At 41.6% G+C, this 13,763-nt stretch overlaps 1 protein-coding gene across 2 annotated transcripts in view; it reads left to right on the forward strand.

Moving 5' to 3' along the window:
• MRRF (mitochondrial ribosome recycling factor) overlaps positions 1–13,763 on the forward strand; it is a 54,033-nt gene that overhangs the window by 1,535 nt on the left and 38,735 nt on the right. The window contains exons 2-3 of one of the 2 annotated variants that reach the window (XM_084797546.1): positions 2,689–2,894; positions 9,157–9,312. In XM_084797546.1, coding sequence (XP_084653672.1) covers positions 2,717–2,894; positions 9,157–9,312 — 334 coding nt within the window. In that variant the 5' untranslated portion in view covers positions 2,689–2,716. The remainder of the gene's footprint in view (positions 1–2,688; positions 2,895–9,156; positions 9,313–13,763) is intronic. The other variant, XM_084797547.1, reaches the window with a different exon arrangement.

Consider the following 13,763-nt stretch of genomic DNA (forward strand, 5'->3'; position numbering starts at 1 on the left):
AACTGGAAACCCAGGGCATACTGGAAGCAGTGTTGAGAAGTAGGTCCCAGGACCTGCCGTCAGAGGCGTAGAGCCCAACTCTCAGGCCAGCATGTTGACATTGGGCAAGGAATCTTTCCGGAAGTTCATTACCGTACATACCACATTTGTATGATATCTGTATTCTTGGGCCGTACTAAGTACAAGGTAGCGTAGTAAACACGTGGATTACTAGTAGGGAGATTCGTCTACTAGAACAGTCCATGGAGTGCCAACAGTCATAACTAACCTCCTCAAGGTCACACATGTAATAAGTGGGGAAACAGTCGCTTGTGTGTGTGGGGTCAGTGTTATTCGAACATACTTGAACTCTCATAAGAAGTTTCCTCTTCAGTTTTACTCCTTCATATGTGCTCACCTGACTTGATGTTCATAAGGCTAAAGACACAATGACCTGTGTTAGTGAACTCGCACTGGGAAGTTTCCTGTCTTCTGTGCAATGAAACGTATGCCTCAAGCATTCCAGCAGTGTGGTTATTTATAGAACTGTCTTCCGGTCCACGTGCATTGGGTCTGCTTTTTGGTGCTGCATTTTCTGTCAAAGGTTGTTTATTTCTAACCCATTTTAGTTTCCTGTTGCTTTGTGGATTGGTGTTATGACCCATAGCAGGAACTCCCGGAAACCTGTCATACACACTGCAGCCAGATTGAGGCCATGTCAATTAAAACAACCCAAACCACACATTATTATACACCCATATTTGGATATAAATGTGAGTTGGGCATTGGCTATATTAGGTAGAAACTTCGATTTAGAATTGTCACTCAGAGCCAAACTTTTGTGAACAGTTTCTTTGTTTTGTTTTGTATGTTTTCCTGAGCCAGGCTTTCTCTGTGTCGTCCTGGCTGTTCTGGACTTGCTTTGTGGACCAGACAGTTAGTTCCTCTTCTTGGACAGTGAGTTAATCTCTCTGAGCCTCAGTTTCAGCATCTACAAAATGGGGACTGTACTGCTGTATCTGTGGCATTATTGACAGTAAATGAACTGATAAAGCAAGCTGTACAGGGCTGAATTTGTATAGACTTCACACGCTCATTGCAGATATCTGGCATAACTTGCTATTAAAAATTCCATCAATAGAAATTGTTTGCCTTTACAGCATTTATTTTTTTGCTTGCTTTTGTTGTGTTTTGTTATCACAGGATATGTTGACACAGGATGACCTTGCATCCCTCCTATTCCTCCGGCCTGCACCTCCTATCTTGCTAGGAATACAGGCATGCCTCAGCACCCATGGCATTATGTCAAGCTCATCTTCCCATTAAAAAGAAGTAATAATATTAATAGTCACATGCCTTGAAAAGGTAGGGTATGCCTGCCTCACCTTGTTATTCCCTACTTGAAGGAATAAGTCTCAGTACCATTTTACAGATGAGAAGATGCTGATGCAGAGATTCTCAGGGGCGTTTAGTCAGCGTGGAGCTGGGATCAGCTTCATGGTCCTTCTGCAGGCCGCCTGCTCTTGTGCACTCCGTTAGGCTGCATCAACATTTCAGCAGGCTTTTGTTTTTGTTTGTTTTGTTTTTTGTTTTTTTAAGAATGAGATGTGATTTTCTTTTCTTTTTTTTTTAATATTTTATTTAATTTTAATTTATGTGCGTTGGTGCGTGGGTGTCAAATTTTGGAGTTACAGACAGTTGTGAGCTGCCATGTGGGTGCTGGGAATTGAACCCGGGTCCTTTAGAAGAGCAGGCAGTGCTCTTAACCACTGAGCCATCTCTCCAGCCCCGAGATGTGATTTTCAAAGATAGTGCTTCCAGATACTAATTGTTTTTAATTTTTAGCTAAGTAACAGGCAGATTCTTGGCAGAAGCTCTTAGTGTTATATTTGTTGGCTAGGACTGTGTTCTGTCTCAGAGGAGGTGATAGCATCCGTGTGTGGTCAGAGACCTGAGAAGTGTATAGAAGCTGCCTTAACTCGGGGGATGGTGGCGTCTCCCAGTTCTAGACCGTAGAAGACCTCAAGCCTCAGTCATGCTTCAGACTCAAATTAAAGTACCTTCTAATTGGTAATCAGTGCATAAGGAACCAAAGAAAATTTTAATTAAATGCTGCCATGTAAATTTTCTAGTCATTTTATGCTTATTAAAATGTTTTTCTTACTTAAAAATCCCCTCTAGTGCTCTGCCCTTCCTCTTCAGGCTTTATCAGGATTTTGTGCCTCTGCTCATATGAGGACTTAATTAGCATCATTACGGATTTAGGCTGCGGCACGTTTGCTTTCAGGCATTTAGATGAACTGAAAGAAGGCCACAGAGTGTTGGGTCACTCAGGCCCCTGGGCCTCAGTTTCTTCACCCTGTAAAACGGGGGTAACAGTTCTCCCTGAGGCTGCTGGGAGGTGGACTAGGGGTCATGTATGCTCAGGGCCAAGTTCCTGCTTACTTGGAGGAGTTCATCAGTAGCTGGCCTGAGTTAGTTTTGGAAGTTGCTGTGGGTTTTCTTTTACTGAGTTTTTTTTTCCCCTTTCCTTTTTTTCTGAGACAGGGTTTCTCTGTGTAACCTTGGCTGACTTGGAACTCCCTCTGTAGACCAGGCTGGCCTTGAACCCAGAGATCCACCTGCCTCTGCTCCTCAGTGCTGGGATTAAAGACATTTGCCTCCACCATCTCCTTGAATGAGACCTTTTTTTTTCCCCCGACTCTTCAGTGGCTGTTTCTGAGGATTGTCTTCCATCATGGCAGGGAAGTGCTTCCGGCTGCTGCACCCTGCCTTCCGCAGTTACCTTGCTACTTTGACCAGACCTGTTTCGGAAGTCTCCGTGAAGAGCGTGAGCGGAAGCCAGCCCGACCACAGGCACCACCCAGCCCATCCAGGGGTACCAGTTCGTCATTTCGCAACCAAGAAGGCCAAAGGTAGCTGATCTCCTTCCCGGTCTCACACCTTTCTAATAAGCGGCAGAGATCGCGGAGTTGTTCTGAGTTTCTTTCCTCATCCATGTGAGGAAATGATGTCTCAGATGGTCACAAGACCCAGGGCTTGTTTTGTTACCATTAGACCTCATTTGTTTTGTTGGTAGCTCAGAAAATGCCTAATTTATTTCATTTAAGTGCAGAACCAGAGGTAAAAGTATCAAGCAAACCAGAGTGCTCGTGGTAGGAATTGGCCTATTCTCGTCCTTTAGGAAGATTCAGATTGGGGGTATAATTAAAGCCAGAAGGGTTTTGGGTAAACGGGGCATTAAAGCCATGGGTTTAGATGGATGATCTTAATGGTTTATGTCATCCAAGAATGAGATTTTGATGTACCGCAGGTCTTAGCTTAAATGCCACTTCCTCCGGGATGTCTTCCTTGGCCTGAGTCTGGGTCAGGTCCCCTGTTACATGCACTCATGCACACTATTATTTTACTTTGACAGACTTAGAACTGCAGTCATTAATTAATCAGTTATAAAATTGATTATTGTTTGTTACCTGTCTGCCCTATTGGATCTGATGAAGATCAGTTGTTTCTGTTGTGGTTGTTGAACACTCTCCAGGGCTGTTTATATACTGTGTTTTCAAAAACTTTGTCGGATAGATGAAAGACAGAAAATGATCAGGCAGACCTGCTGTTTGCAGTGGTGTGTCAGGCAGGCCCCTGTTGCGGATGGTGCGAGAGATAGGCTGCTAAATATTTCCCCTTTGACTTTCCTTTTTTGCTATTACACAGACCCAGACCTGATTTTTGTTGAAAAGAGGCTTAACAGATCGAAAGAAAATTAATACATACAAGACGTATATTCTGTTAAGTTAGTGTTTGATTTGTATGTTATTTTTTAAATTTTCTAATCCAGTCCTTATCATTATCCATCGAAAACAATTATAATTTTCCAGTGAGGAAACCCTTACAGTTATTTAATGAATATAGATTTTTAACATTTGCAAATATAGAGGCTTAGAGGCTGAGGTACACTTGTTTGGGGGGAAAATTGCCCATGGCCCCATCCAGAGAGAAAGGACAGGAATGGGGCTTCTGAGGCGGTGGCGTCGCAGTCCTCTAGATTCAGCATGGTCTGTAAGCAGAAGCTTTCCTCATCTTTGGCTGCTTCTCCCGAGAGCTGGTGTCGGCGTGCTCCTGGATCTGCGGGGTCTTTCTGCTATAGGGATAAGATCCCTTATTGTTTGTGCTAGGAGGCCATGTCTTTGACTGAGGCCACTTTCAGTTCTTTTCTTTGTACTTTTCATAGCCTTTTCAAGAACTCTTTTCTATCCCAGGGAAATTGGTGTGAGTTAATAATCTTAACTGTAAAGCTGGCTGTGATTGCTCACCTGTCATTCTAGTGCTCGAGAGGCTGAGGCAGGAGGATTACTTCTGATTCCGTGTGACCCTGGCCTTCATAGTGAATTCCAGGGCACTCTGGTTTGGAGAGTAAGATTTTTTTTTTTTTTAACCTCAAAAAACAGAAACTGAAGCTCAGTTAGGTTTCTTTTCTATAAGCTGTGTTGCTGGCACTCTGTCATCCAGTTGGTGCTAACTCCTATGTTGTGTGTCACGTTTCCTTACATATCTGTCTTTTGTTGAACTGCTTTGCTTCTGCACCAAATTGCCCTTATTCCCTTAAATCAGTCATAAAGCCTTGAAAGCTCTACTGCAGATCTTTATCTATATATATCACACACATTTTTTTCTTGCCCTTTCTATGTGAAATGTGTAGTCACAGCCAGCGTTTTCTAGAAAATGATATCATTATTGTATCATTTTATGATACACTCCTAATTTATTTTAAGGCATAACATATACAGAAAAGTATATACCTCATTGTTAACTGGTTAGCCCAATGGATATTTAGAACATGTATACAACTATGTTTCCATCTCCCAGATCAAGAAATAAGATGTAGGGGGAATGGAGAGGTGGCTCAGCAGTTAAGAGCACTGGCTGCTCTTCCAGAGGACCTGGGTTTGATTCCCAGCACCCACATGGAGGCTCACAACTATCTGTGACTACAATTCCAGAAGATCCAACACCCTCTTCTGGTTTCCCTGGGCACCAGGCACATGTGGCACACACATATACATGCAGCCAGACACTTAAATGCATAAAACAGTAAAATAAAATTTAAAGAAATAAAGTGGAGCATGCCACGGTGCCACATGCCTGTGATCCTGGCAGGGGGAATCACTGCAAGTTTAAGGCTACCATGCGCTGTGCAGCAAATTTCAGGCCAGCACAGTTACACAGTGAGACACTGTCTCAAAACAGCAACCACAAAATAACAAGCAAACAAAAACAGTAACAAAAGTTCTTTTAAAAGAAGAAGAAAATACCATCTGTACTCTAGCATCCCCACGAGATTGGCTTTAATTTTGTCCTTTTTGAACTCAGTGTCTGGCCCTGTGGGGTAACAGATTTGCCTGTTCCACCTGCAGCAGCTGCTGTGTGTTTTGACTTTTATAGTGTCCTAAATATGTTGCTCCAGTTTATGTATGTATCCTGTAGTGGCATCTGGGTTGCTTCCAGTTTGGAGTTAAACTAACAGTTTAACTAACCGTTGAAGTATACGCACTCTTGCCCATGTGCTTTGGTCTGTATGTGTGCCCATGGATCCCCATCTCCCTTAACTGCCTCCCACTGCGTTGCCTAGGAACGCTATTCTAATTTGAGCAAGTGTGATTGGTGGAAATGGGCATTCTTCTTTTATTCTGGACTTTAGATAGACCATTTCTTATATGTTGACATAAAGAATGTTTCCTTTGTAGTTTCCATAGTCTCTTTTAAGTAAATATAATCCTTGAGCTTTTTAAAAAGGCACTCAATTCTAATCAAATGATACATCATGTTTATTGAGATGGTTCTACCTGCCCTCCCCCTTTACTTTTTACTTGAGCTCAGGGTTTGGTGCATAGTAAGCATGTCCTCTACTCTGTGCTGAATCCCCTGCACTTCCTGACTTTAATCTATTCATATAATAACTCAACGTTAGTAGCTTTTCTGGTGTTAAACCGTTTTTGCGTTTTTGATAAGAGCCCTGCTTGTTCTTATAATAATAATTTGTATATATTTTGCTCGATGTATAATCTGAGTGTTCACTGTGGGATTTATCAAGCTTGTATGTAGGATTAAGTATGAGGCTCTTCAGCCTGTGTTTGCTTGCATAGGATTAAACTGAATGGAATTCCACATACTGAAGGCTTACCTCTGTCACTGTCCTTTTCAGGTCTTGTTGTTGTTTATCTTAGCCTCATGGTGTGAGGTCAGTACATCTCTCTTGATACGATGGTTTAAAGTCAGGGCTAATTAGTTCCTTGCCTCTTTGGTACTACAGCCTGCCTTTAAATTCATCTGGATCTGGTATGTACATATAGATTATAGATTCAGTCTCTTTAATAATTATGAGACTGCTTATATTATCTATTTTAGAATTTCTTTTCTGTTTTCAAAGCTGTTGGTCTAAAATTGTGCCTAATAGCTTTTTTTTTTTTTTAGCCTAATAGCTTCTTATGATGAAAATTTTCACTGTTTTGATAAATCTTATGTTCTTCTTTTTCTTAGCATATGTTTACATCTTCCGTATCATAATCATTTCCCCAGAAATTTATAAACTTTAAGTAATCTTTTAATGTTGTCAGTCTCTTATTTTGTTGATAATAATATTGTAGTGAGACAAGGTCTTAACATGTAACTCTGGTTGGCCTGGAACTCACTGTGTAGGCAAAGCTTGCCTTGAATTCATAGATATAGTTTTCCTGAGTGAATGACATTAAGGTAGCCTATGCTTAGAATCACAGTTCCAGGTACTTAACTTTTTATTTGTTCTGCTTAGCAGTTACCAAGAAGGATGTGTTAAAATCTCCTGCTGTGGTTTTAGAATGAACAGTTTCTCCTTTTTCATTTTGTGGCTACTTTGTGTGTGTGTGTGTGTGTGTGTGTGTGTGTGTGTGTGTGTAAGTAAATATATGTATGTATGTATGTATGTATGTATGTATAAATCCTGAATTGTTACATATCTTCTGATACTATTTGAAGTAGCCCTCATTTCTAATAACACATTGTTAGAATTATTATTCAAATTGTTAAAATATTTTCATGCTATTAATAAAACTAACTTTACTTTCATTAACATTTCCAGGTTTATAAACATTTTTCATAACCCTTAACCCTGTGATTTCACATGTATTTATAAATTTTCTTGTATATTCTGTATGGTTAGTTTAAAGTTGTACTGAGAGCCTTGAGATTTTAGCGAGTCATTTTGGTTCATTTCTGTTTATCTTATTTGTTGAGTATTTACATTTTAATTTTGTTTCATACTTTTTTGTGGTTTCTTTTCCTTCTTTTTTATTAAGTTAATCAGGATTCTTTATTCCTGTTTCATCCCTGTTGATTTGCAAGCTATGTGTGTACACCATCTGTCTTTACTTGGCTAGTCACCCTTAACTTTTTTCTTTTAACCTTTTCGTAGTAATAAAGCTACAACTTGTTAATTTTCACAAACTGGAGTCACCATTGTAACCAAGACTCTCATTTCCCCACAATCAAGAACTGGTGTGTGTGGGGAGGGGCGCATGCCTGTAATGTTAGTTCTCGGGAGGCTGAGGCAGAAAGACAGACACACATAGCATGACATTGTCTCAGAAACCAGAGGCTGGGGATGTAGCGCGGGGTAGGACACGCTGGTCCTGGTGTGGAGTACTCTCAGCACCCACATGGAGTGAGTGCCACCCTTCCCCGTGCCCCATTGTTAGTCAGATGTCTGGTGGCATGGATTGCTTTGTCTGCTATCAAACCGTTCAGGATATATGCTACTCTGTGGCTTTTTTACTGTAGTAATGTATATTTGTGTCTGGCCTCTTTGTTCAACATGTAATTTTGATCCCTTATGAATAAATCTGTCTTTTCTCTCCAGCTTTTTAAAATGATCTGTATGTCTTTGGTTTTCTTTATTCACAATTTGTCCAGATATGGATTTGCTTCTATTGTCCTTCTTTTAATGAGTGCTTCTGAATTGACATTTTTAAAAAATCAGTTTCAAAAATTCTAAGCCCTTAGCTTGTTTATTCACAAGCAGTTGAGGCTTCAAGCAGGATGGTGACTTGAACAGATCTTTGGAAAAAAGTCACATTGCTTCTTATTCATTGGTTACTTTGTGAAAAATATTTAAATGCTGTGCATCTCAGAGTTCTCATTTTCCTACCTTAGAGAACTGTCTTGAATATCAAATGGAAGAATGTATTTGAAATTGCATTGCAAATTAGGGTGTGGAACCCAGCACAGTCGAGCTAGCTGTAGATAATAAAAATTGCTGAATGAATTTTAATGATGTTTTGTTAAACATTTAGTGAACAAACATTACACAGATACTATTGAAGTATTTCCTTCTTCTCCTTTCCCACCCCCCATGTAGAAATGCTAGAGTGTTTGTGTCACATGCACGGTACCGAATGTATGTGAAAAACTCCCTATGGTTTAGACATGAAATCAGATTCCATCCGCCCTCCAGCACTGTTGATTTTCTAAAGTACAAGTCAGTGCGCTCTGGCGGGCGGTAGTTAATGTCTCTGCGGTTCATTTTGCCCAGATCAGCTATACGGTGCTGAGCACAACCTTGTCTCAGTATGCTTGAAACTGAATTCATACATTTCCTTTCTCTCCATTGGATTTGTGGAGATTGTTTCATGAAAAGTTCATGTGCTTAAAATTAGACAGATTTGGGACCAAATCTTGACTTGGCCATTTCCTGATCTGTGACATTAGGCAAGTCACTTTACCTTTCTTGTCTTTCATTTTTCTGAAAAAATAAGGTCTTAATTTACTTCTGGATTCCTTGGTATGGGTATATTACTCTTTTGGGTATGTGAGTGACTTCATTTGTATTCCGGAAGCAGCTTTATAGCATGGACTTTATTAGTCCTCTTGTACAAAGATTGAGTAACTGGCCCGAGATCATAGAGCCAGTGTGCACTACAGCAGGGTGAACCCAGAGTGTCTGTCATAAAGCCTGTGCCCTTGCTAATGTTCAAGGATTTGGCAGACCTGGGAGCTGGCTGGCACTTAGTACATGTGAGCTCCTGTGTAGGACAGAGATGGTTTATATAAAATTCTAGCACTTGACACAGTAGGCACCTTTTTTTTTTTTTAAAGCCCATGCTTATTATCTCTGTGTGTGCTTCTGTTCTTTTGTTCACTGACTTTTAGCTAAAGGGAAAGGACAGTCCCAGGCCAGGGTGAATATCAATGCCGCCTTGGTTGAGGATGTAATCGACTTGGAAGAGGTGGATGAAGAAATGAAATCTGTGATGGAAGCACTCAAAGATAATTTCAATAAGACCCTCAACATAAGGACTGCACCAGGTTAGTGGCGGGCCCCACTGCTCAGGGAGTGTCACAATGGGAAAGAACATGGCCCTGTCACTGTGTCAGTCCCAGCTTTGGCATGCCTAGCGTGTCTGTGAGCAGTTACTTTTCCATAACGGATGAGTTTCCTTGTCCAATTCCTGCTGTTGGCTTTGGGCAGTAGGAAGTAACTGAGTTCATGGGCATCATGGCGCTGGAGTCGAGCTGCGTGTCTCCATTAAGCAGCTGTCTTCTGTGGGGTAGCATGGTGCTTGGCCCACAGAGAACAGCTCAGGGGTGAGCAAAACCTCTGGCGATCAGCGCTCCTGTGGAATTACACTCTAAGCTCATAGTTGTCTGTCCTTAGCCCGCTTTTTCCAGCTTGTTCTACTTGGTAGTTCTAGCCTGTACTGAAAACCACCGTCTACAGACTTGCCCACCTGAGGCCTCTCTGTGCCCGTGAGCTTGACCAGGAAGATTCCGTTTAGGTTAATAGCTTCCTGAAAGTGGCTTTTCTAAGTGGGAAATGTCAGAACTGTCTAGGAGAACTGTTTGCAGATGTGATGGAGAAGTGGGTTGTCAGCTAATGGTGCAAGCACTCAGGAAAAATCCAATTGCTGTTAAATTGGCCTCTTGCAAATTGTCATCATCCTATAGTTAAGCCTGGGACCCCCTCTGAAGGAGAAGTTCATAAAGAAAATAGAAGATACTTCACAAACTTGTTTGTGGAAACTACTCAGTTCATTATAAAAGCGGCCAGAACCATGTTGCGTTCAGAGATGCGATCTGGCATGAGACTGGAAGGCAGTTCCTGGCATTTGTTAACCTTTGTACTGGGGTGTTTCTGCCTTTGCTGACAGTAAAGCGTGCCATTCAATCTCTCCCAACTGTTTATTTTAAGCTTGCTTATTATTTTAGGTATGAAACTGATAAAGTGCTCTGTCTCCCCTGTGCTTTCTGGCCTGTTAACATTCTGCAGCCGAAACCAGAGAGCAGCTTGAGAGAAGCCCAGGGAGAAACGTGATACCTAAAATGAGCCAGCCAGTTCCACTCTTGTTGAACTTAAAAAGATGACGGGCTTGGAAAGAGGGCGGGAGTGTAATTTGTTAAATGTTAACCTCTGCGAAAATGAGGGGCAGGAGTGAGCTGGAGGGAGACTCTCACTGGGGACAGATTGAGGGGAAAGGATTTGATGCATTATGTCGATATGGATTGAGGGGATGGGCACCACCACAGCTGCACACTGAGATGCTCATGTGGGGACTGTGTGGCAGAGGCTCTCAGCCCAGCTGTCAAGGAGGCTGAGCTCAGACCCATCGCCAGCAGCCTCCCCTTGGCATTTCTTCTTTCCTTTCTTTGGTTAAGTTTGGGTAATGTTTGTGTAGAATTTGAGGCTGTAAAGAAACTGGATTAAATAAGCTAAACTTAGCCAGTGGTCTCTGCTAGGCAGGTTCTTTCACACCTTCTCTCAGTTACCTGAAGTAGCAGCACTTTTCCTCTTCACTTCCACCTGTCCCATGTCTGTCTCAGAGACAGCTGACGTTTAAGATGCAGGCTTGTTCTTTCCTTCTTGCCACTTTCCCTTCACCCTTTATCCATCCGTTTGTTTGTTTACCACAGCAGTCCTGAGCACACACTTTGTGCCTCTTACGTTAATAGATGGGGACATGGAGAGGGAAACTCTTGTTCCTGATGTTTAGGAACTTAGAACCTCTATGAAAGGGCAGACAGGTAAACCAGTGTGTATAAAACCACATGGCCCAGCCGACCATGGCTGGAGATGATCACGCTTATACTTGGATTTAAGTTATGTGATTAGGAGCTCTTCTAATGGTGGGCAAATCAATCTGTCTGCCTCAGTTTCCTCATGTGTAAAATGGTGGCAGTAATAATCACAAGATAATTACAAAGCATTAACATGAAGCATTCTTATTGGATGCACCAGTAACTTAAGGCTGCCATCATTCTTACTGAAACCTGCTTAGGATGTTTGGCTCGTAAGAAGGGTCAGGAACACACCTGAGGAGTCAGGCAAGGTTCCTGAGGCTAGGTACCACTACAGAGACACTTAAAGGAGGAAGCAAGAATCATCTGACTAAAATATATTCTATGTAGTGGTCTACATAGTGAGTTCCAGGCCAGCCAAAGCTACATTATGAGACCTCAGAAGGAAAAAAAGTTATATACTAGAATTTTATAACAATTGTCCTAGCTCAGCTAACCAAATACTAAGACCATGGGAGTGAGCCAGTCAACACAGCTTCAAATACGATCTATTCAAGAAATGCTGAGAAAAATTATAGTGAATCTAAAATCCTATGGGTCAAGAGATTCAGTGCTATTAGTCTTCAGCTTGGCCTATTGATGTATGGAAACCTGAACATAGATTTCTAAGTGATTATAGTTAATTTTAAAAGATGAGCAAACTTAAAAATGTGTAAGGTGATTCAACCAACTGATTCCTACCACTCAGTGGCTGATTCTGGAGGTCACTCTGGGTGATGTGGTTGTTTAAAAACTAACTAGTCTGAGCATGGTAGATACTCCCAGCCCTGTGTTTTTCAGGTCCTTCGACCACTGCTCTGTAATTCCTAAAGCAGACATCTATACTTTCTTAGTTAAGTTTATTCTTGGTTTTCAGCTATGGTAAACTAAATAACTTACGATCTCAAAAGAAATGTCCCTAATAGAAGGAAAATTACATGCAAGGATATTAGTTTGATTAAAACACAAAAATTCCAAAAAATAATAGCAGCATTATTGCGTCATAGTTATAAATGCTTTTCAATATACTTTTGAGCCTATCCTCACGAAAGCCCTTTAAGTACAGCTTTTGTCTCACTTAAAGATTAGAAGTGGAGGCTCAGAAGGGGCTTAGAATCTGGGAGCGGTGAGTTGGTATTAGGTCTTTGGGTTTTTAGAATCATGGTGATTTTTTTTTTTTTAAATCATTATACTGCATATACTTTTTGCAGGTTAAAGCCAGTGGTGTCAACAACTGTCATCTTATGATGATACTGAATCTGGCTGAATATTCAGATCTTTGGGCCATAGTGTGGTACTGCATTAATCCTATGACATATTGCCAGAATACCTCCCCCATCTCCCGCCCTGTTTCTCTTTGTAACCCAGAATGAGCCATCCACGAGTGGTTCCTACTGTGAGTGGTAAGGGTTTTCTGCTACCTTCATTTGCATAGGAAATCAGGGACTTTAAATAACCCAGCCAGAGCTGGGGATTTATTTATCTTTTCTGACTAATGAAAATTTTGCTCAGGATTTTACAGAATTCAAGTCTGGAAAAGGATCAGATCCAGGTAATAATGAGGTGTTAATACCTTTTATTTTGTTTTGTTTTGAGTAGACTTATTTCTGAAGAAGGTCTCAGGACCAAAGGCAAGGTGACAGAAGGAAGTTGTTCTAAACTGGCTATGTGCTAGAATTGTGTGGTGAATTAAAAACATTACCACAGAATCAGGATCTGTGTGTGTGTGTGTGTGTGTGTGTGTGTGTGTGTGTGTGTGTGTGTTTCCAAGGCTCATGATTTTGTGCACAGTAGAAAAGAACTTTGCTTGAAATCAGACTTGAACACACTTGAGTTTGACTCTTGGCTCTTGATTGTTTTTTCACTTGTTAACTCTGTGATCTTGGTCCATTTATCTTTCTCAAGTCTCCTTTTCTCCTCTGTGAAGTGATGGTAGGAATAATAGCATTACAAGGCGGGAAGGTGGGAAGAACTAAGAGGGACAGTAAGAGGTGACTTCGCCGTGCTTGTTCTTGGTACCTTACATGCCTGGCCACTCCTGTTCAGCTGTAGTCATCACTCATTCTGTAAGCAGCTACTCTTCTAAGCTGAGTTGGAAACCAAGGCACACAGAGACAGGCTAAGTGCTTGATTTCTTAGTGCTGTTCTAGCTAGTAAGTGGCAGAGCTGCTAAAAGGAGAATCAGTACCTTATAGTTTCAGCTCTGTGCTAGATAGTTTTATGTCAACTTCACCTAAGCTAGAGCCATCTGAGAGGAGGGAGCCTCAGTTGAGAAAATGCTTCTGTAAGCCCCATGTGTGGGGCTGGAGAGATGGCTCAGCGGTTAAGAGCACTAACTGTTCTTCCAGAGGTCCTGAGTTCAATTCCCAGCAACCACATGGTGGCTCACAACCACCTATAATGAGATCTAACACCCTCTTCTAGCCTTCAGGGGTACAAGCAGGCAGAGCAGTGTATGCATAATAAATAAGTAAACAAATCTTTTTTAAAAATCCAGCTGTAGGCAAGCCTATAGGCTATTTTCTTAATTAGTGATTGATGGGTGAGGGCCCAGCCCATTGTGAGTGGTACCACCCCTGGGCTGGTGGTCTTGGATGCTATAAGAAAGCAGATTGGGACTGGCTATGGCTGTGTAGGCCTTTAATCCCAGCACTTGGGAGGCAGAGGCAGGCAGATCTCTGAGTTGGAGGCCGAGGTCAGCCTGG

Source organism: Acomys minous, assembly GCF_964271855.1.
Source record: "Acomys minous genome assembly, chromosome: 10".
NCBI classification, from domain to species: Eukaryota; Metazoa; Chordata; class Mammalia; order Rodentia; family Muridae; genus Acomys; species Acomys minous.